This window comes from Sarcophilus harrisii, chromosome 3, assembly GCF_902635505.1.
Source record: "Sarcophilus harrisii chromosome 3, mSarHar1.11, whole genome shotgun sequence".
Classification (NCBI taxonomy): domain Eukaryota; kingdom Metazoa; phylum Chordata; class Mammalia; order Dasyuromorphia; family Dasyuridae; genus Sarcophilus; species Sarcophilus harrisii.
This window is the reverse complement of record NC_045428.1, coordinates 72,704,512-72,728,574: the sequence shown is the minus strand read 5'-3', so window position 1 is coordinate 72,728,574 and position 24,063 is coordinate 72,704,512. Positions and strand designations below refer to the sequence as shown.

Genomic DNA, 24,063 nt, shown 5'->3' with positions numbered 1-24,063 from the left:
TTCCTTGTGCAGCATGATAAAAGTAGAAATGTGTTTAGAAGAATTGCACATGTTTAACCTATATTGGATTACTCCTCTAGGGAAAGGGGATGGGGGGGGGGGGGAGAAAGGGAGAAAGGTTTTGTAAGGGTGAATGTTTAAAACTACCTTTACATGTATTTTGAAAATAAAAGGCTATTTTCTATGCATGAAAAAATAGGTTCAATGTTTTTTTGGTATCACTCTTAATTTTCCTTCTTACCCTCACCTTCTTGTCCCAACTAACCAACTAACCCTATCCTCTCTGCAATAAAATATATTAAAATTAATCCACACAATTGTCATGGCCATAAATGTTTTACTGTACCTTGTGTCTATTACATCTTGTCAGGTGGTGGGTAACATGATTCATCATAGGTCCTCTGGATACAGTTGATAATTAAATCTTTCAAAATGTTCTTTATAAGTTGCTGTCCTTGTATAAATTGTTCTATATCTGCTCATTTCACTTTCAATCAGTTCATACAATCCAAGATTCTTTGAAATTTTACAATTTCTTATACCATAATGTTACATTACATTCATATATCAAAATTTATTCAGCCCTTCCTCAATTGTCTAAGAGGCAAAAAACTTCCTTGACTCCTCCCCAGCAAGGGAGCCCCATGTGATCCAGAACTTAAGAGTCAGCCTCAGGTTCCAGTGAGACCAGTGATGATGCAACAATTGCAGGGGGAGTAGGTGGGGGGCAGCCACCTCATCCCCCACATCCTCTCATTTTACTTGTGTTGAATTTGATCTATTTCTACACCAGATTCTTTGTGTAAATGTATATATTCAACTTTGTCCATTTCAAAAAAAGAGGTTCATCTTAGCCCATTGGCTCCACTATATCCTTTGTATAATTCTTCTCACATAGCCTATTTATGAGAAACAGTATATTACACTCACTTCCTTTCTGTACATATATTCCTTTTATCCTTGCTTCTTTTCCATCTTCTTCAAACTCTCAAAGCAAAATCCCCTTTCAGGATCTTTATTTATTGAACTTCAGTACTATTTGAAGACATTAAGCTTATGAAGACTAGATTTTTCTCTCCCAATTAGAATATAGCTTATTCAAATTGCTCAAGTACACTCACCTTTCTTAATTTCTTTGGACTTCTGTTTCTATTATCAAAAGTTTCTACTCAGCTCTGGTCTTATCAGACATGTTTCAAAGTATTCTATTTAAAATCCACTTTTCCCCTATAGGATTAAATCAGACTTCTCAAGGTAAGTTATCTCTTTTGCCTTTTGGGTTATTGTACTCCAAGATCTCTCATTTAATATAGAATTTGACATTTGTGTAAACATTATTCTTTGCTAACTGAATTGCTTAATGGATGCTTACAGCATTTCTTTGACCTCCTGGGAGAACTATGGGTTTGGCTATGACATTCCTGGAACTTTTTCTTTTGAGGTTTCTTTCAGTGGATTCACTTTAATAGATCTGAACAGTTTTCACTTATTTCTTAAAATATAGCATCCAGTTTTTTTTTTTAAATGGTTTTCAAGACATCAATGATTCTTAAATTCTTTCTCCTTGACTTATTTTCCAGGTCAACTGTCTTTTAATATCATCTTATAGTTTCTATTTTTTTTCAATCTTGGTTTCGATCTACTATTTCTTGAGAAATATATTGAAAAGTCGTTAATTTCTGTTTGGGTTATTTTATTTCAAAGAATCCATTAAATAAATGATCACTTTCAATCCTAAGTTATTTGTTCTCTTTCCTTAAGAGTTCTTTAAGTTGTATATTTGCTTTAGCTCTTGCTTCACTGCTTCTAGCATACACATACTTCTTGATGAAAATACATTTTTCTCCCCCTTGAGTCTCTAATCTGTATATTTTTTTTTGTGGTAGTTTTAGATTTGCAATTATTTTTTATGCCAGTTCATGTCTCCAGATTCCATTCTCGAATTGCTTTGCACCAAGGTCAAGCTCTGCCCTGTTACACTTTTGCATCCTGGGTCACCTGAATTCTTGTGCTGACATCCACTCTCTTAGGGTTGGGTCCCTCTAGATATTTGAGGTTCAGAGTGCTTGGAACAGATGCTAGCAAACTTGGTCTTTGGGCTTAGGATGTTCGCGTTGTACCTCTTCACTATGCTATGCACTGGTTGATACTTGTTACTCCCATTTATCCCCATATTCCAGGGCTTCCTGATCATCATAGAACTTTTTTTCTTTGAAGCAGCTCTTTACTCTTGCTACCCAGGAAACAAATCCTTTTCATACGTTTTCTTGGCAGTCCCCAGTTATAGCTGGGAGGCTATTTACTATATGTTGGTGCCAGGTACCATTCCTATTGCTTTCAGGCTTCACTTTTGGCCAATCTCTTGTGAAATCAGGGTGGAAGAAGTGATTATAATTTCTCATTGGATTTCTTGATGTTATTTGATCTGATAAGAACTTCAAGGCTATGCTAATGGATTTGTGGGAGCTGGGTGAACTTGCTTCTGGTTTAAGCAGCCTTGATAAGCTGGAAGTACACATTCCCTCTGCTCTTAAGGTTATTGCTTGAATTACATCACTTTTTCAAGCAGGAAAGGAAGAATTAGTGATTGTGAATATAAGGGGACAAGGGGATAATTCTATTGTGGTTATACACTTTTTGTCATCATCCTTATGGCTCATTTTCCTAATGGGTTTATTATTTTAAAAATTGAAATGAGAAGGGCTTATGTTCACTTGCATTTCTTGTGAAAATGGAAATGTTATTTTTACTAATACCTCAGAATATACAGAGGAAGGTATAGTGAATAAAATTCTTTGTATCATTTTGTAAACTATCACTTAGCCATACTTTAAAAAGAATTTTCTTTTTAAATTCTGGAGGATATTATGTTTCATAGATGCCACTGTTTTAATACTGCAGTCATTTCTGGAAGCAATACCCCTGGAGATTTAACCTTTTCTTTTAATAAAGAACAGTTAAGCAAAAACACTTGAAATAATGACCATACCTTAATGGATATAATACTCTACCTTTAAGTTTCCACTCCTTCCTGAGAAGAGGTATTTTTCATCAACCTTCCTTTTAAAGGAAGTATTGAAAGTGACTTGGAGCCTGGCTTTCTCAGAGTGTTCAAAGGAATATGTATATTTATAGTGTAGTTATTGCATTCTCCTGTTTCTACTTATTTCATTTTTATTCATATAGATCTTCCCATGTTTTTATCTGAATTCATCACATTTGCCAATTCTTTATGAATGACAAGATTTCATTATACTTGATGGGCACTCACTGTCTCCAGTTCTTTGCTATCACAAAAAGAGAATTGGACTTTTTTTGCCTTGACCTCCTTGGGTATATTTATCTAGTAGGGGGAATCAATGGATCAAAGGGTATAAAAACAATTTAGTCTTTTCTTGAATAACTTCATTTAAATTGATAATGCAGAATTGGTTGGACCAACTCAGTTCTGCCAACAGTTACTTCCACTTCTAAATGCTCCTTTTGATTTTTTAATTGAAATTTAACAACTCACCATAGTTGTTATATATCCTCTTAAGGGTACATTGGCTCACACAAATCAGAAAACTTTTAGTGAAAGTAAATGTATGTTTACTTTCATATCAGTCCCTAGTCTTTCTAGCAAGTACATTATCTTATGGTAAATGCTTTAAGGATATGGCACTCCTATAAACATGGAGGTTTTATTTATGGAAATAAAACCTAGGTTCAAACCACTTACTATATCGGCATAATCTTGAAAACTAAGTAAAAAAACTAATACCTTCATTTTTCAAATGTGTAAATGGGAGGAAAATAGGCTTTATAATAATATAAAACAGATGTAATCTTTTCAGTCATGTGTTAAAGTTTGGAATCAAGTGGATTTTCACAATCAACTCCAATTATAGTTATGGTAGAGTTATTTTAAGAGGCTGACTGCTCATATTTTTGTTACCACAGAGTAGTGGTTGATTTCAGTGACTGAAGAAGAAAATATCCCACTGAGAAATGTTCATTTTTTTAAAGATGATTATTTTATTTATGGAAATATTTAAGAAGAAGAGTCTCAAGACTATATGCACCCTTAGAGAAATTGTGTGCAATGAGCTTAACAGATGATCCCTATTCAAAGGCACCAAGGGATAAGAAAATTTATACCACAAAGAAAACAGATCCCCATAAAATGAAAAATCCACTGAGATAATGATTAGGAAAATTTAACAGTTAACTTTGCAAATAAAATGTTCCTATGGCTTCTTTCTCTTGAGTTGGTAAAAAAACAATAGCAAAACAAGTTCCATAGGTATCTATTTTCCCAGTGCCACTGTGTGAATGAGAATGCTTTTCCTCTTCCCTTGTTGGAAATTTTGTATGCTAACATGTCATGGCTGGCTCCATCATATGGAAAGCATCTATTATTCTGGTGAGATTCATCTTTTAAGCTGACAAAGTCTCTGGGTTTGGAATCTGTCCTTATTAGTGCTGTGAAAATGAGGTGAGAAACTGAAGCACCTCTCAGCTAGGAATCAAGAACTTGGGAGTGGGAAAAAGAGTAAGAGAAGGTGAAATCTTTTATACAGCCCGAGCTTGATGTGATTGTGATTCAGTCCAAAAGTCTAAGGAAATATTTTTTCTTTTCCCTTTTTCTAGATGGCATCATCACTCAAGAGTATTTCCAAATTGTAGGTTGGAATGGTAAGTGAAGAGAATTATCTTTATGGAAAATTAGAAGAAATTTAAAGGAAAAAGTTCATATCTATGTTACACTTTGTTTACAGAATGTTTGACGTATTTCATATGATCCTCATAACTGCTTTGAGAAGTAGTTTGGGCAAGAATTATCTTACTTTTGAAAACTGGGACTCAGAATTTAAGTCGTGCTCAAAGTTGTAATTTATGGGAATCAGAGCTAGTATTTGAATCTATGTCTATCATGAATCTATGATATCATGAAACTACCTTTAGTAACCAGCTCATAAATATATTCAGCAGATGCAAGAAGCAAAGAAAAATGGGTCTGGAATAAAGCATATTCTTAACTCCAAAGATGTATAATAAAACTATAGAATTGCTGAGGGGGCTAAAATCTATGAAGCACAATGAGGGAATTTAGGGGGTGTGCTGAAGTTAAGTGGCTATGGGATAAAAATGGTTAGTATAGATTAGGGAAAACTGGATATAGAGTGGGAATGGAGTAAGGTATAGAGGAATTGACCTATCTAGAAATAATTTGACTACAATTTTATTTTTGCTAAAGTTTTAAGAATCTCTACTTAGCATTCATTCTCTCATATCCAACTCATACAGGGGAAGAATTTGTGGACTTCAGTGCCTCATAAGCTGTTTTAGCCAAACCAATATTTGATTATATCTTAAAGTTAGACTAAGGAATATTCATTCTATAAACTATTGTTTCATTTCTATCATTTGTTTGTTGTCTTTATTTGCTCAGTAAAAATTCATTTTCAAAAACAATTTTATCTTACTTGAATTCAAGGGTAAAATGGATTCCTCCCCATCTCATACTCTAAGGAACACAGCTAGAAAGATCAGTGCATTCCAAAGGTCAGTATAACTAGAGTAAAAGCAGCTCTGAAGTTGGTATTGCTGTGGTAGATTGGCTATAGGCATTAGTACCTTCCCAACTATGTTTTATTCCTACCTTCTATAAAATAGTTAAACTGCAATGACTAAATTTACTTAACTCTTGAATTAGTGGAAACAGATTGAATTAATCTAGGTTTTCCAGAATCATTTAGTGAACCAATAAAAAAAGCAAGATCTAAATCACATAATCATTGAGCTTTAAACATGGAAGGGACTTCAGAAATCATATAGTTCAATCCTATTTTATAACTGAAAAATTGAGGTAATTGAATGATCATGTAGCTGGCTGGTGGGAAAGACGGACCTACGTGGGAGAGGCAGGCCTATGATCCATGTTTCCTGAGATTATAACCCATATTTTCCTCAATAAAGCATAGGACATAGTATTTCTCTACTCATGATAACCTATTAATTTAAAAAAAAATTTCTTAAAGAATCTTTCTATAAGTGAAGATTCATTATTTTCTCACTGATTAAATATGGTTGAAATGTTTCCCATATTGGTAACAGTTCAACAACCATTTCTAGGAAGCCTGTACAACATCCAACCTGTAGCAAACTTCTACTTATCCCTTTGACCTTCTAATTTTTCCATTTGGTTGTATCCTGGAGCAGAAGAAACTCCAACTGCTGACTTTGAACCATAGTTAGCACTCCAATAATAGCCTTTGAGTCACAGAATTAGAATCTTAGCACTTGAAGAGACCTTAGAAATCATCTCTTCCAACACTCTAATTTTACAAATGAAGAACCAGGACTAGAATGGTAAAAAGAATTTGTAGCATCATAGCTTTAGAATTGGAAATTAGAATTCCAGTTTAGAATTGGAAAGAAAATTAGACGTTATCTAATTTAACTCCTTAACTTTATGGATGAGGAAATGCAAACCTGGTAGCCTCTAACTCTAATTCTAGGCTCTCCCCATCCCCAATGAGGAAGTCTATAGAAATAATAGTAATGAAGGACATAGAGAAGGGAGAGCTATTCAATTTCTATTTTACTTCTGTTTTCTCAATCAAGTGGAATGATGATTAGGAAATATGAAAGGAAATGGTTATCAAAACCCAAAATAAGTTGAAAAAGTAAGGGAGGCCTTAGTTGGCCTCAATGAGGCTATTAAGTTGCCTAGGCAACATACACATGAGATGAAGGATGTGGTTGTTATTGCTTCATGATCTTTGAAAAATCATGGAGAATAGAAAGGTATTACAAAACTAAAAACTGTTTTGAGAAAGGGAAAAAAGATGAAGTCTTCAAACAGAGAGTTTTGATATGTGGCAAAATTCTAGGTCATTTATAAGCACTTAGAGGGGAAATAAGTTTCACAGAAAGCTAGCAACATTCATCAAGTACAATGCTAAGCTGAACTCATGTTTTGCTAAATTGATACCTAAGAAAATGCTGTAAACATAGTAAATTTGGATTACAAGCAAAGTACTAGCTACTATCTCCCATCATGTCATTATTGTGATATCTAGACAAGACATTATATGTTAGGGTAATGCAACCATTGTTGAAAAAGGTGGTTGGGAAAGATGTCCGATTAGGTCTCAGTGAGTGCAAGATGATGGAAAAGGGTTAAGATGAAAGCTAGTTTGTTACTTATAGAGAATACAATAGATAATGTAGTTTTGATACAATGGGGGGGGGGTGTAGAATGGGGAAATATGATTTCAGGAAATGAGATTAAGGAAGTGTTCGATGAGGGATGGAGAATGGGTTTTGAACAACAGTAGCAAGTTGTCCAGAATCCCTACCAGGTACCATGGGATAGGAGTACATTAATCACTGAGGAATGAGTTCAGGTTAGTTTGTCACTGTCCAAAAGGATTCTGCCTCCAGGAGGTTTAGGCCTAAGGTATAGGGAAGCTGTGGGTGGCTAGACAGCATAAAGGGTTGGGGCTCCCCAGCAGGACAAAATAATTCCTAATTGTAAGAGAATGTCAGGAGTATGATGGAGTGGCTGCTCAGGGAAGCTAAGAAGTTCCCCTCCTTCCCAGGTGAAGCAGAGGCAGGACATGTTTCCAAGAAGGGGAAAACAAAAAGTTTATCATAGTCCTTTAAAAAAGTATCACGGCAGTGAAAGCTTGTATAGTGGGAGGGAAAGGAAGCTCAAAGAAATGGTAGATTGCTTAAGGCGATGGTGGAATGATAAGGGATGAGAGAGAGCAGAGCTGCTCAACTCCTGTTCTGCTTGTCTTTTTCAAGGAGCATCCTCGCTGAACTGGAAGTCCTCCTGGGGAGATTGTAAGAGAGCATCTGGATATGATGAGTTCAAGTCACCAAATCCAGATAAAGGGCATCCACTAAAAGGACTGGTGGATATAAGCACTGAGGCACTATCAGTGCTGTCTGAAAGACTCTGCCATTATCAAAGCCTGTTTCATTCTAAATAAAATCTTTACATCTTAAAATTTATCTCAAATCAAACCAGCAAGCATTTATATACCAGACACTATGATGTGCTTAAAAATACAAAGACAGACAAAAATTAAAATACAACAGCCTTGCCCTCTATGAGTTTACATTCTAATCAGGGAGATAATAATTAGGGAGATACAAGATCTAGAGAGCAGAGGTAAGAGACTAAGGAAGGGATGTCATTTGTAGTTTGGGGGCATGTGTGTGGAGAGACAGGGAAAAGCAGCCTGAAGTAGATGGGATTTGAGTTCTTAAAGGAACTATTGGCAGAGTAAAGAGGGGAGATTACTCATTTAATTTGAGCTTGGGCAAGAAGCCATTGGAATTTGTTTAGCAGGGAATTGATTCAGTTTCTTTTTTTTTTTTTAAATTAACAAAATATATGCTTAGATAATTTTCAATATTCATCTTTGGAAAACCTTGTGTTGCAAATTTTTTTCCCCTTCTTTCCTTGCACTCCGTCCCAGAGATGGCAAGTTATCCAATATATTAAACATATGCAATTCTATACATATTTCCACAGTTATCATGCTGCACAAGAAAAATCAGAAAAGGAAAAAAAATGAAAATGCAAGCAAACAACAAAAAAAAGAGTGAAAATCACTATAAGTGATTCGCACTCAATCCCCACAGCTCTCTTTCTAGGTGCAGATGGCTCTTTCCATCACAAGAGCATTGGAATTGGCTTGGAAATGATTCAATATGGATATGTGTGTATATGTAGCTGTAAATATAAATATATATATATAGATAATCTTCATAGAAATGATAATTAAACCCATGGAGCTCATGAGATCACCAAGCAAATTAACAAAGGAGAAGAGATGATAATCCTACTTCAGAGCTTTGTGGGATTACCCAAGAGTAAACCCCAACTAGCAGATACCACAGATAACCCAAAGTGTGTGTTTGATTAGAAGGGAGAACCAAAAAAGAAACCAAAAAAACAAAAAAAGGAAGAACCAAGACAGAAGAGGATCACAAAAGCCTGGTGAGGAGTATCCACAAAGAGAAGGAAGGGTATTAAGAGGTGAAGAATCCTTTTGAAAAGAGGCTTGGTATCTTTGAAAAGAGCAATTTCAGTTGAATAATGGGAATGGAGGCAAGAATGAAGAGGATTTAGAAATGAGAAGCAAGGAAATAAAAGTATCTAATATGCATGGCTTTCTCCAGGATTTTAATTAGAAGAGAAATATAGTGAGCATCTTTTTTAAAGATGTGGGAAAATGTGAGTGTACTTCTTTGTAAACAGCAGGGAAAGAACCAGTATATAGGAAGAGACTGGGGGGGAATAAGGATGACTGCAGCAAGGATGCATATAGAAGCATTGCTCTTGTCAAGGAGGACAGCCTCTTCAACTGAGACCAGGGTGAAGAAGGAAGATGTCTGGATGAAAGAGGTGGTGGGCAGGGTAGAAGCTCTTTTAAAATGCTCTCAATTTTTTTTTAGGGGGGGCCTTAAGGTCCAGGGAGAATGGTGAGAGTAAACTAAGTTTGGTTAAAGGAGATTAGAGATGATCACTACGGATCCCTGTTCTTCTAAGTGCAATTACATACATATAAATACACAAAAATCCATTCATTAATCAATCATTAATTGATGACCAAAATATATATTGAACCAAAGTTCAAGAAGAAACAAAATTATGAACTTAACTCTACTGACATCTGCTGGAGAGAATAGTTATCATTGTGTTAGCCCCAGGGGTAATGCTGTTTTTATTGGAGAGAGAGTTTTGATTATTCTGGGGAGCAAAGATCTGCAAAAGAAAATAAAATCAATATGGAACCAAGTTAAATATAAATTCCTGAAATAGTATGGCACAAATTTAAAACAAAAGTTCGTGAAACATGGGTAAGTCAACTTCACTATCAGAAAATTCATTAAAATAAAAGGTAAAACCAATCCCACTTTAAAAACTAAGCAGTTGAGTATATAGCATGCTTTTTTGACATGATATACATTGATATTCCAGAATGGTGGAGAGTAAATTTATTAAAAATGATTTTGAACCAATTTCTGAATATATAACACTCCAAGAATAGAAATACTTGATTTTCATCATTTCAAAAACTTTTCAGACACATACATAGCTCTCCTAAGCAACTCACTGACAAGCTAGGTGGCCTAGTGGATAGAGTGCTGGGCTTGGAGTCAGGAGGAGCTGAGTTCAAATTTGACTTCTAGACATCTACTAATTGTATGACCCCTCAACTTAATTGTAAAAAGGAGATAACAGTACCTACCTACACCAGAGTTGTGAGCACTTGCAAAGTGCTATATAAATTTTCTCTCACCTTCCTTTCCTTCCTGTCTTCCCAACTTGCGCCTGCATTGTTAATGACTACCCAGTTCATAAAATCATCAATTTAGAACTGGACTTTAGAGAGCAGCTACCCTAAAAGTGTCAAAATGTTCAACTGTAAGTGGCAAATGGCCTATAAAATTCCAAAGTATTTTGTAATTGAACTGAAATATAACTGGAAAGCAAAATAAATAAAAATAAAACAATGTTAATCTGTGATTTTCTAAGTCAATGAGGTCTGCAGGGATATGTTCTATTTGTGTTTGACACCACTGATCTAGTCCAGTCATCTCATTTTATAGATAAGAAAACTGAGGCCTAGGGATGTGAAGCTACTTGCTCAGGATTAATTCTGAATTAACTATTCTAGTGCACTTTTTGATGTCAAGTGCCCTGTGATATTCTTGTTGGCGAAGAAGACTGTTCAGCAAAAGCAACCCCAAATGCATATCAATGACCAATAGTTTGTCAACAAAAAAAATTTAAAATTAAATTTTGCCTTTTTTTTTTTTTTTTTTTTTTGGCTTAGGGATTGAATTTAAGCTGATTTCATCACTTTGAAAATTTTGGAGCATGAAATGAATACTGTACTTGAGACTCAAAGGCCTATGTTCAAATTTTGGAGCTGTCATTTATTAGTCTTATGATCCCAACCAAATCACTTTACCTTGGGGCTTGTGTCCTTTGTCTATAAAACAGGGATATATAACCCTAACTACTGACATAGGGCTGTGGGGAACCAAATGCTCTGTAAACCTTAAAGCACACATGCATGTAAAATGTGGGCCATTATTTTATTATGCATAAACCATTTTTGCTGATATAAAATAATCTTATTAGTACATATGCAATCTGCCATGGCCCACAAAGTCATCATCATAAAAAGCAGGGAGAGTGCAAAAACATCTAACTTGTTAGATGGAAAGAATGCAAACTGATATGTAAAACAGATTATTATCCATTATTTTTGTTTACATTTAAGAAAAAAATACTTTTTTTTTTTTTTGCCTTTGTCACCACGTTTTTTCCACTTCTAAGACACTGCCAGGTGAAACATATAAAGACCGATTATGTATACACCTTAACAACAAAAACCATAAATTCATAATATTATATTTATAGGGTCAAGAATTTAAAACAGAGTAAAAGGTAGCAATACTAAAATGCAAAAGTATGGAATTTTGATAAAACTTTTCTATATCCTCCTATAGAGATCTCAAAGATAGGTTTAAAATTAATGTTTCCAAAGGAAAATACAAGGATTTTGTATTACAGTTTTGCTAAAGCGATTACCAAAATCAAGTCAGTCTGGTAAGTCTGTAGTTTGGGGACAGAAGCAGTTTTGAGAGGTGCTGAGGTGGCTTGGAGAGACAGTAAGTGTCACATTTCACGCTCCAAGGGGGAGAGAACCCCAGCTTGGCAACTGGCTTCTCTACTTGATTCTTGTAACTGTGCCAGAAACAATTACTTGAGGATATAGGTCATGTGACCATCTGACCTTGTTTCATCATTTTAGAGCATATTTCTTCCTTATGATATGTGTGTTACCAGAAAGTGAGTTACTGCCTGGAATTCTTAAAGAGAAATCCCAAATTACTTTGATGTAGGCAAACAAGAGGCCCTGAGTATGTCTGTAGTCTTTGGCCTTTTTATCATGTCTACTCAATGACTGCACATATTTGCAGAAGTCTTTTCCCAGATACCTGTTTCTGTAGTTCCTGGAGTTACTTGCCTGTGTCTTCATTTGGTCCCGATCCATCTCAGAAGAGTCGATGCATCTGATCATAACTCCGCCCTAGTGTGTTGTTAAGCTTTATGCTGACTGGATGGACTGTCTGCAGTATTCTTGAAAAGGACTTCTTGCAGCACTAGGGAAAGCCTTAGAATGACTTCCACCCACTCTCTAAGAGAGGGCTTGTTCAGCAACAGATTACTTGGGAATGCCCATGGACCCACTTTTGCAAATTTTTTCTTAATCACCCCGAACGTTCAGGTACCACTCTGTACCACCTTATTTTTGGTCAGAGGGTTCTGAACCATGTGAAAGTAAGAGAACAACCCCGATGGTGAGGGATGACACTCCTCGGTCATAAGAATTGTAAAGCTAGGAGATTATGCAGCAGGAGTTAAGCCCACCAGTGGAAGTCAGTCAGTGTTTAAGGAATTCTGGGTGCCAGAAGTGACCATAGGCTGGTCTACTGGTTTAGCATCCTAATAACCAGGTGTGGCTGGCTGAAGGGCTCGTGTGGAATCCTTTGGACCAAAACCAAACACAGCAATCTCTCAGAGCAGTGTACTTGGTGATAACTTTAAAACAAAGATTTTTCCTAACACCATCAGAATTTATGGGCCTCAGGTACTATTCTTTTATGATCTTGTTCTTTTCTTTTTTTCTTTTTTTTGGCAATAGCAACTACCAACAATTTGTATTGGAATTTTAATGATTATTCTAGTTATTCTCCACTTTGATAGAAGACTTTAGGATACACTATCATAATGGGATTGATAGTGACAATTTCTGAAATAGGGAAACAGGGCTTTTTGTATCTGGGGGCAAGTGTCACCTTTAAGCCTTTAATCTTAACCTGCCCACCCAAGAGATTTCCAGGGAGGAAATCTTAAAACCTCTGAAAGGATCTGTGGAACTTCCATACACATTCTCTCATCACAATAGGACAAGATTATCTTCAAAGTTAAGCAGATAAGCTCCAGAACAAGTAAGAAAACATGATCATTCATGATATAAACTAAACAGGATAAAGGTGGTTTCATTTCTCTTAGCTCTATTGCTAATGGGCTGGAAATTTTGCCCTAATTCTTATAGGGGAAAAGGAAGAGATGAAATACTAAAGTTTATACAAAAAAATGACTTCCATACTGCAACTTAAAATCAATCCCTACTAATATCGGTTACTGGAAGTTATTTTGGACACCTAGTAATTTACACTAAAGCATTAAGCATCAAGTTTTGCAGCATATAAACTATGGCAAAGAGTCAAAATGTTAACATACAATTGGGAATCTATAAGCAAGGAGGTATATAGATGATTTCTAAAATCATATTTAAAAGAGGCTATCAATAGGAATCACCAACTTACTGGGAATGCCATCAATATTTTCTTAAAATGTTTTCTTTAAGGTTCAAGCTTCATCATGAAAGAAACTGAACAATTGTGATAGTACTTTATAAACTGATTTACCAAATAAGTCTCGTATCTGCTTGTATGACAGAGTGCCTCATAATGGTTTTTTTCCCCCTAATTCTTATTTGTGGTGTGATAGTAAATTAACTGAAAATTTATTGTTACCATAGCTATAATCTGAGTCAGATGAAAAAGTTAATATAATTTACATTATATGTGAAATTGAACTAGTTGACTATAAGCAGCACTGCTTATATTCATCCTTCTATTCTCATTATTTCACCTCTTTGTTCATTATGTTTTTGGTTTTCTGCTATTTCTTTTATCAAATTTGTCCTTGTGGATACTATCATGAGAGAATTCTGGAAGACAGAATTTAAACAGCTTATACCAGTGGTTCTCAAGGTGTGGTCCAGAGGATCCTGGGAATCTCTGAAACTCTTTCAGAGGGTCTACAAATTCAAAATTGGTTTTTATTTCTAATAGGGTAAATATCTATAAATATAAGCCAAAAACTCTTTGGACAGACCCTCAAGAATATTTAATAGTATAAAGGCATACTGAGAACAAAAGTTTGAGAATCACTGCTTTATACACTGAGAGATCCAACATGATCTCTGATGTAAAATTGATGACGTTTTTGCATACTGTTAGGTGATTGATAGGTTTGAGTAGGAAAGAGGTAAATGTGGTAGCATTAGGTATGAGAGCCCAAGGAAATTAAACTTGTAGATTTTTATTAATTTGATGCCTGTAGGAGCAGAGTATCAACCATTTTATAATACTGAATTTATGGTGTATCAAGTTAGGAAGGAAAAAAAAGAAAAAGAAATTATGTGACAATCATAATCTTTCCTTCAGTGTTGTTACTAGGGAGACAAAGAAAGGAGACTTTTTCTGAAATTCAAACATAGAAAAGGACTGAAGAAATCAATTACTATGAACAAAACTGCTGCACTCAAATCAGTTCTCTATCACCGGGGACCCAAATTTGTTTATTTATAAGATTGGAAATGGGTACCTTTGTGATTCCTCTTAATCAATTAGAGAAAAGAAATGAGGGGAAAAAATCAACTGAAGAGGGAAAATCAGATGGCATGAACTGTGATGTGTTCTGTGGCTGAGTTATGGGAGAAAGCAGCACTATACTAAAGACTACTAATGATTCTTATGAACTAATACTCCCTGTGCTTCATATTCCTTTCTCAAAGATAAGAATTAATTGGTATAATTGCATATTTATTCTTAATCTTACAAAAATTATGGGAAAATTTAAACAGCATTTTAGGAAAATGTAATCAAACTTACTAAAGAATACAAAATAATTTAGGGTTAAAATTTAACATTTTTTTAATTTTGGAAATTCTTGCCATTTGTTGGTGACACTGAAATGTAGCATACAGAATACTACACAAGACAAAAGCTTTCTTCCATAGTACAAAAATATATTTTACAATTATTTCTAGCCTATTCCCAATCCTTTTTATCTTCTTATATCTCTCTAATTCAAGATTCATTTAGGAAATAATCCATAAGGTCAGGGAAATGAATTTTTAGAATTACAACTTTGTTTATCTATGATAGAATGCAGTCTCCCATGTATGAAATGTTAAAGATACTTTTCGTGACTTGAAGGCTGAGGGAATGAGCTATAGAACCTATTAAAAATTCTTTTACAATGCAGTTATTAAACGAGTATGTGTGCCCACAAAATTAATTGTTACCTTAAAGATTTGTTTTCTTAAAAAAAATTGTGCTTCTGGAAAATCAGTTTTGGTCTAAAGAAAAGAAGGCCAAAAACATGCCTCAGACAATAGTGTGTTAGAGAATGGTGAGAAACTAGTATTCTTTGATATCACTTTTGCCACTGAAATAAGAGTTTGATTTATGACAAATTTTTCCACAAAGTACACATTATGATGACAATATTAACATTTCCCAACAATCAGTAAGTTAATTATATATATTTCCAGTCCTAAAACATAACACAATAAAAGGGTTAAACCAATTTATGGGAAGGAAATAGCTCTTCTAAAGATCAAGGACATAGGTTTACAGAAAGAGATTGCTTTGACTTTGGAGGCATCATTACCCATTAAAAAAAATAAAAATGGGATCAAGAGTGCTGTAGAGTAATAATGGACTTCTGAGAAATCCAGAAAAAAATAACTGTAGGCATACAAAAGATCATTTTTATAATTTTACTAACTGTTCATAGAAAGCAAAGCATTTTGGGACCCAAAACAAAAGAATAATAAGGTGATGGCAATGAAACATATTTATTTTAATTTATTCACAAAATTTACTGATGCAGAAGGTGCTCCTAGATCTAACTTTTCACTTAAAATCCTACCCATCACAAAGATTTCTAATGCCATATAATTATAACTGGCATCAAAGTGTGGAGACAAGAAGGGAAAAGGCTCTAAGGATGATTAATGGTTGCAAACTAAAATGACTCTAGGCCCAACAGAGATTTGGAAAAACTGTCTTTAAAAAGTTACCTTGGGATGAAAAATTAACTACTTCAATTTCTCATCACTGTAGACATAGGCATATATTATAAATGTTATGCTTTAAATGTACATGCTGAACCAACTTCTCTGTCTTAGGTCCACACAGAACATATAAAAATCCTACACCCAGGAAAATGCAAATGAGTTTTCATTAAATCATCTTTTTTTGGGGGGAAAGGAAAAGCATAAGTGAAAAAAAAATCACTGAACCACAAGCTAAGGGCAAGCATGCTTAAAAGCAAAACAAAAAAGTAAAACTGAAATCAAAAAAACATTTTCTATTGTGAACTTTAAGAAAACTTGAAGTTTTCAAGTTTCTATTGCCATTAAAAGGTCTCTGATTCTGAGCATAAATAAAATGATGGCACCAATACTTGACACAATGCCAATTGAAAATTTCATTAAAAAAAAAATCCGGCAAACCATACTTCTACCGTATGATTTGATTAATTCAATTGTGTTTACATTAATGGAGGTTTGCTGGCCTACCATTTTAAAGTAATTCATAGACTGTTTGCAAGCCAACATGAAAGGTTTACTTGAAACTTTTTTTCTAGTTTTTTTAAACTTCAGTTAAAATTCAAACATCAATTAGTATTCTCAATGAAAACACAATTTTCATCATAACAGAAGTCTACCTGGAGTTAATCAAAAAAAGTTCAAAGCTAGTTATTTCTACCCTCCAGCTCAGAGGAATGTGCTTTTTCTCCATGGTTCGCAACTATTTATTGAAAAGTGCAAAAACAGTACAGCAGGCATGTATATAGCTAAACAAATGAGCTTTATTCTTTCAACCAGGACAATCAGCCAAAGGCAGATTAACTTCCTTGTGACTTACATTTCTTTATTACCATAACTGCCCATACTGTTAACCCAAAATCTTTCACAAGGAAGGTGCAGCTTACCCACAAGCACTCTTTGAAGGATACGTGACTGAGGGTTACCCACAATTTGCACAATCCATAGAAGGCCAACCAGGAAATTGTGTAGTTAAGTGTTTTTAGATTCTACTATCAGCAATATTTAAAGGTCCAGATTATTTCCATTATTAGCTATTTTTAGATAACAGGGAAAATAACAGGGATGTTAACACCAGTAGCCAACAAGTAGCTCACGTGTCAGATTTCAATGTCAGAAGCATGTTTTTGTTCTTGTGAGGAGATGCTGATCAAACAGGTACATTCCATTTTCCTAAACTGTTTTTTAAGCCCTTAAAGAGTTCTAAAAAGCTATAGAAAAAAGAGTAAGAGGCAAGGTCCAGCCTACCCCAAGAGTCAGCAATAGGGAAGGGTGCCAATGAGCCCAGAGTTCGGGAGGATTTTGAGGCACCAATGTTTCTTTCCCTATCCAATTTTAAAGTCTTAGAAAATAGTGAATTGCAACACAAATGTTTTGTATTGGGGAAATATTTTTTTAAAGGTACATATTTTTGTTATCATTAAGCCAACAAAAAAAATTTCATTTATGATTTAACAATTCTATAAGTCCTGATTTGTGTTTTGTCTGTTCTGGGATCACTACATTTGAGTACTTCTTGCTTATACTTTTCTCCCACTTTATAACAATCTTAGTCTTCCAATTAAACATGTAGCACTCATTTTCTATGAGTTTCTATGAAAAAGATCAGGAAAATGCCATACAGCCAATAATTTGAAAAACTGGCCCCTGAGTATTTAGCAAAAGTTCTATTTGTTCACTGGGATATTTAACGCAAACATCTTAATAAATCCATTTGGGTCAAATCAGTTGCCTATGGAGGAAACCAATTCTGTTTGTTCATGAGCTTGGAAGTAGGTACAATCCAGGTACCTAAGATTGTTCCACTATTTGTGCTGAACACAACCCATTAGATAATTTGTTGTTGTTCAATCATTTCATTTGTGTCCAACTCTATGTGACCTCATTGGTGTTTTCTTGTCTAAGTCATGGGAGTGGTTTGCCATTTCCTTTACCGGCTTATTTTCAGAGAGTTGAGAAACTGAGGTATAAACAGAGTTAAATGACTTGCCTAGGGTCACACAGCTAATAAGCATCTAAGGCTGAATTTGAACTCAGTTCTTCCAGACTCCAGGCTTAGTACTCTGTCTCTATACATAGTACCACCTAGATGTCTTCATTATAACCTACAGCTAAATAGAACTTCTACTAAATGCTGAAGTGCTTCCTTTTCAAGTAGTTGGCTGGGGTGTGTGTGGATTTTTCTTGGTCTTTGTAACAAAAGTGGGATAAGTGCTATTCTATTTAGTGAGAAGATCAGACTCATATAACTTGAGAGAGTAAACTATTCTACAGCATTAGCAAGCAGTACACCAAAGCACAATGATCACAAGGCAAGTAAAAGGGAAGTAAAGGATCAAGAGGGTGAAAAATTCACAATATAGTAGTAAACAAAAACATGTTTCACTGATCACTGGTAACAACAAAATCATCCACCTTTTAATAAGCATTTCCAAAATTGAGAACATTTTTCTAGAGCCAAAAATAATAAATGTGTAATTCTAAGAATACTTTAAACTTTATCAAAACATTAAAGTAAAATTTTTAAACTGATTATGACATTTTTAAAAGTTTTTTTTTTTTTTTTTAATCTGGGAGATATATACAAAAGCCAACTTATATCCATGAAATAAAAAGATAAGAGTTCATTAAACTCTGAATAGACAATGTGAATTTAAGAAAAGGTTCGGATATCCTTGGTTCAGGCTTGTGGCTTTTGCAATTTTCTAGAGGAAATATATTTCTGCTCCCCTCCCCTTTGATAGTTGGCCATTCATAAAGAAAGCATGGCTATAATAATATGTTTTCTATAGGCCAAAGGAAAATTAATATTTAAATAGTACTATTCACTAACAGTTATGTATTAATCTTTAAGTACAATTCAGTTTTTATTATAGTAGTGAGAATTGTATCAACATTAAATCATGTTGAAAAGTTTAAATAACTAGAAATTTCTTCCAAGTTCAGAAATGTGTGTGTATGTGTGTTTCCACCAAAATACTGTTCATTTCATCCCCTTTCAGGAAAACAACCTAAAATGTTTTTTTTCCCCCTTATCCTTTTAAACAAAAGAAAACTCCCCAAAATGAATTGAGCAGAAGATTATTGTGGAAAAGACCAATTATTTTAAACACAGAATTTGTTCCCTTTAGTTAAGAAAGATGGTGAAAAGTAATGAACTCATTTAGCCAATGTTTGCATGGGTAGTGATGGACATGCAATGAACTGTAGGGATGTGTTTGGCCTTTTATATTTCAAAAGCTGGGAATCTGGCTTTTGTTGGAACAAGCAGGTCAGACAGGAAATAAATTGTTCCAGCCATTCCTGAAGAAACCAAAAGAGATAAGGAGTTATCATATTAAAATACTACTACTATAGCATAGCTCTAGTTTTCTGCACTAGCTTTATTCTGAAATTAACAGCACAACCTTAGCAGAATTAAAAGTATATTTACTTATTTACATGTTAGGTTTAGAAAGCACTACAACTATTCTCAGCTTCTAGGTTTACATTTACATTAGTGCTTGCTTTAGTTATCTGCTTATTACTCATGAGCAAGAAAAGGTAAAGTAATTTTTTCCACTAAATGCAAAGGGAGTTCAGAAGGGAAGGCTAAGAAATTAAAGGATCATTACATTAATGGAGAGGAATGCCTTGGGGACAGTGTCTTCAAATATATATTTCTATTATAAAGAAAACAAGTAATATGAAAAGAATACCTTCAAAGAGGGAGAAAGGTGTGTCAGGGGTCCTGCATACATGCTCACCATAATCTAGACACCATTCAGCAAACTGAAAAAGAAAGGCCATGTCAAATTATTCTGAATACATACTCAATTCATATGCCAAAACTCTGAACAGTACTCCTCTGAAAAGATAATGGGTTTATGGGGAAGATCATGGTGATCCTATGGGAACTACAAGGGAAGCCAAGAAGACTTTGGCCCAAAAAAGAAAGTGATGAACTGGCTAAATTGTACTTACTTATGTAGAACATAAGCTTCTTAGAATCGAGGGCTAGCCTGGATGGGCTTAAATGACTGAAATTTTATCTTAAGGCTTATAAACCAATTGCCAAAGGAAGATAGGAACAAAATAAACAAGCTACTCTACTGCCAGCTCTAACTAAACTGTTAAATACAGCAATTTGTTTTATAAAAGGCAAATTAAACTTTTAAAAGGTCACTTTAACTATTTTCTGTAGATTACTAAAACAGGGAAAATGAAACTAGAATTAGACACTTTAAAAAATATCTTGAAAATCTTTTTTCTTCTTCTTTGGATGTTCTTCAACCTACCTTACAAGCTCTGTACAGATATTTCACGTCATGGGTGATTTTGTATAAAGACAGGAAGGCATATGCATTGCCTGCAACACCATGGCACAGCCCATATCCTTTTCTGAGTAACCCATACTTCCAGATCACATCAGCACACTTAAAGGCATCATTAAGATACTTTTCCTCATCAAATATCTGTAGGCAATTAGGAAAATCGAGTTTTATTGTAAATGATCATTTTAACTTCATTGACAACTAAATAAAATGTATTAGGTGACAGAAAAAAAAAGAGCCCAAAATGATGGGTGAAATACAAAAGGAAGAAATTTAATAATAAAGACAACTGTAAGGTCCTGAACTTAGATTAACATCAACTGCAAAAGTATCCATTGGGGAGAATATGGTCAGTTACATGCCAGTCACATCTCCCCACTTGGGGCATTAACAGAAGTCTGGTGTCCAGAATGAGACCGTCCAGGTCTGTTACACCTTGATAGTCTCTTTGTGTGGGATGATGCAGTGTGGTATTCTAGGTAGGGGAGGGAACCAGATGACTCCTAAGGTGCTTTTTAACTCAAAAGATCCGTGGTTCCCTCCCGTCCTGGAAGCTGAGGGCTAAGAGACATAGAGCAGGAGGGGAGGTCACAAACAAGGAGAGCTCTGCTGACTACAGATGGGTTATGTGGATGGGGCTCATTTTCCCATCCGTAAGTGGCTCTCCTTATATTAAAAATGACTGTGACTTTGTCTGTACTCGTAAAGGGTTTTAGAGTGATTGATGAGGTAGCAAGAACATTATCAAATTTACATCAAACTGTCATCATTAGTCACCTTCCATAGAATACATGATTGCTTTCTTTGTAACAAAAATGCCCAGTTACTAGGAAATGAGGATAAAGTTTATCCAAGGAAACTTTTCTGTAGTGTTTTCTTCTTATTTGGGAGAACACAATGCCACTTATGACATCAAACATAATACTTTATAAACATATATACTTTATGAACATTATATCATTAAAAATGAAAAAAGTACAGAGGACTTATTGGAACCTGCCATTGTCTATAAGCAGTTCAGACAGTTAAGTCTCTGTCATTTATAAAATACACATTACCATACAAGCAAATGCTTACCAAAATACAACAGACTAAGTTGGTAGTCTTTTTTTCCCTTCTTGCTTATAAGGACAATCAAGTATATTTAGCACCATACGAGCATCAGAATTTCTGGTCGTTTAAAATCTCTAATTAGCTATTGAAATGTGCCAAGAAACACTTTTACAAGTCGTTCTTGGATGAAGTTGACTTGATTTAACTTGGATACCTTTGCTTTTATAGTAATTGTTTTCCTGACTTATGTGATACATTTAGAAAAATTATTTTACTTCTTAGGTAAAAGAGTTCTGAGAAGAGCGGAATTTGTACATTGTTTCTGAAATACCATTTTTGTTAATGAAATTATACTTAAGCTTAAAGTTGTCTCCTAGGGTAAGAAGTATGTACCTTGTAAGCCTGGACTAGCATGTAGATCACCCCAGGAGCCCCATGACACCAATGGACAAGAAGATCTCTAGTATCATCCACACATGAAGGATAGTTGCCAGAAGGGAATTTCAGGTCACAGACATAGTCTACACTGGGCTTGACCACATTGTGCAACTTCACTTGGCTTACCTGAAGGACAGGCTATGAAATAAAATAATACTTTAAATGCAAATAGGCATTAACACACTTAAGAAATTCCCAAATTAAGAAGAAAAGGAAATTTATTATTTACTTGAAAAATTAAATTCCCAAGGAAATATTTATATTTAATATATATAGCTTCATGGTTAATGAAAAATGCTTGGATTTATAACAAAACCTTTTCTTCCTAATTCTAAGGAACAAGTTTTAAACAGAAGCAAAATTAAAGAAAATATACTTGGCATCATTAAGGCATTTTAGGATTTATTTATCTTCTCATACCTAGATCTCTTCTGTACCTGCATGTTATTTCTTAATTTTGAAGAATCAAACATTTCTAATCACATAATCAGTCCAGCTTTCAGGAATTTAGGTAAAGAATTATTACATACTTTTTATTTCTTAATATTCACCTCTGTGTACATAAACATAACTTTTGAGTTAAGGCTCTCAGTAGACTCTCTGAAGAAGCTATTTTATGGACTTGTCCATGTTATTTTGCTACTTAAAGAGAGATACTAGCATTTTATGAAGTATTCCCAAGAAGTCCATGTTCACTATACATTTTTATCATAGATTATTTTAGGGAAATATGAGGTGAAATTTGTCTGATAGAAAACACACAGATATGAAAGTGATGCATAACTCAGGACCAAAATTGTTCTCTTGTTCTAACTCATCTTATATTAATATGTACAGCAAAAAAACAATGTCTAGCTATATAAAATTTATAGGATCCAATGACAAAGGTAATGTAAGTCCTTTTCTTATTTTACAGCTCTCAATTCAATGTTATTTGTTCACCAACTTCCCTATAAATAACAAAATCAAGTTCTGGTTTTTAAGGAATGAGGGAAATGAAGGATAATTAACATTTCATGATTACTATAAGAATACTGTATTCGTTAGCAGAAGCAGAATATCTCTTGTGCCTTACTCAGTCCCAAGTAGACTGCTCTTAAATTCAAATTATCAGTATTCTCTCCCCAACCTAAAGTAATTTTGTTTTGCTTTGACAGATGAGAACTTAAATGAATTTTTAGATTATGAATCATTTTTTAGATTATGAACAATCTGCAAATGGAAAACCCAACACTTAAGCAATGATTATTAAGTTAGCTAAACAACTCAGAGGACCTGAAGATCTGTTTTTTAGTGTCAGTGCGAAGTCAATTAATACCTTCTGTTTTCTGTGACACATTAGCCTAAGCCTCATTTAAAAAATGTTTAAATGAGTATATTCTTATTCTTCTTTCTTGAAGAAGGTCTATGGGCCTGTATCTACCTCTGGAAAGAGAGGCCATAAGAACAAATGCCAGAAAAAAACAATGATATTTTAAATCTAAATAGGCATTAAAAATAATACTTTAGGAACTTCTAAATTAAGAGGCAATTTATTATTTGCAAAATTCACTTCCTTAATTTAAGAATTTACATTCAACAGCATAAACAACCTTCTAATGATCCGCTTCCTGAAGGACCTGTGCTGGACTTGTTTTATTATATTTCATTTTGCTACTTAATCAGCTGGTATCCCTTTTTGTGCATTACTAATTAAAACAATCTTCTCTACTATGACACACAGTGCTTATGGATGGACATTATCTTTACTAAAATCTTTTATCTTTAACCATAAAACCCTCAACCTTACAAAAACACTAACAAGTATCAAACTCTAATTAAAGAAAATTATGCAACTTTCAGGGAAATCAGTCAATAGCATCTATTAAGCATTTATTATGTACCAAAAATTGCGCTAAATTTGGGAATACACAGAATGGCAAAAAAAAATAGTCACTGATCTCAAGAAAATGAGATTGTAGTGGAGAATCCCTCTTCTTCACATTCTACATGAATTCTGTTTGTGCCAAATTTATCTTACTCAGGTAGATGTCCCCAAATGGTATTAGGTCTATTTAGTTTTTTTTTTTTTTTCAACTGAGTTACACAAAATCCATTAAATGCATCCTAAGACCTGTTATCTGAAACTATGCTCAAGTAACATGTACTTTTTTTTTTTTTTTTTAAATACTGATTTTCTTCTTCTTCCTGCAGGGTTTATTTTCAAGAGATTGTCCCTTATAATGAGAAATGATTTCTCTGTTCAAGAAATTCATTAAACAAGTGAA

General features: G+C 34.3%; 1 protein-coding gene and 1 long non-coding RNA gene across 3 annotated transcripts in view; one reads left to right on the top strand and one right to left on the bottom strand.

Annotated features, from left to right (window-relative positions):
- The first annotated feature begins 663 nt into the window (after window positions 1-663).
- Window positions 664-8,147, top strand: LOC116422234. The gene is made up of 4 exons (XR_004232798.1): window positions 664-1,254; window positions 4,633-4,677; window positions 5,480-5,547; window positions 7,798-8,147. It is a non-coding gene; the product is annotated as an uncharacterized LOC116422234 (long non-coding RNA).
- Window positions 8,148-16,736: 8,589 nt separating this feature from the next.
- Window positions 16,737-24,063, bottom strand: part of LANCL1 (LanC like 1) — a 48,667-nt gene continuing 41,340 nt past the window's right edge. For both annotated transcript variants that reach the window (XM_003765962.4, XM_012546396.3), the window contains exons 7-10: window positions 21,752-21,934; window positions 20,270-20,446; window positions 19,691-19,763; window positions 16,737-19,295 (exon numbers count right to left, since the gene is read on the bottom strand). In XM_003765962.4, coding sequence (XP_003766010.2) covers window positions 19,219-19,295; window positions 19,691-19,763; window positions 20,270-20,446; window positions 21,752-21,934 — 510 coding nt within the window. In that variant the 3' untranslated portion in view covers window positions 16,737-19,218. The remainder of the gene's footprint in view (window positions 19,296-19,690; window positions 19,764-20,269; window positions 20,447-21,751; window positions 21,935-24,063) is intronic.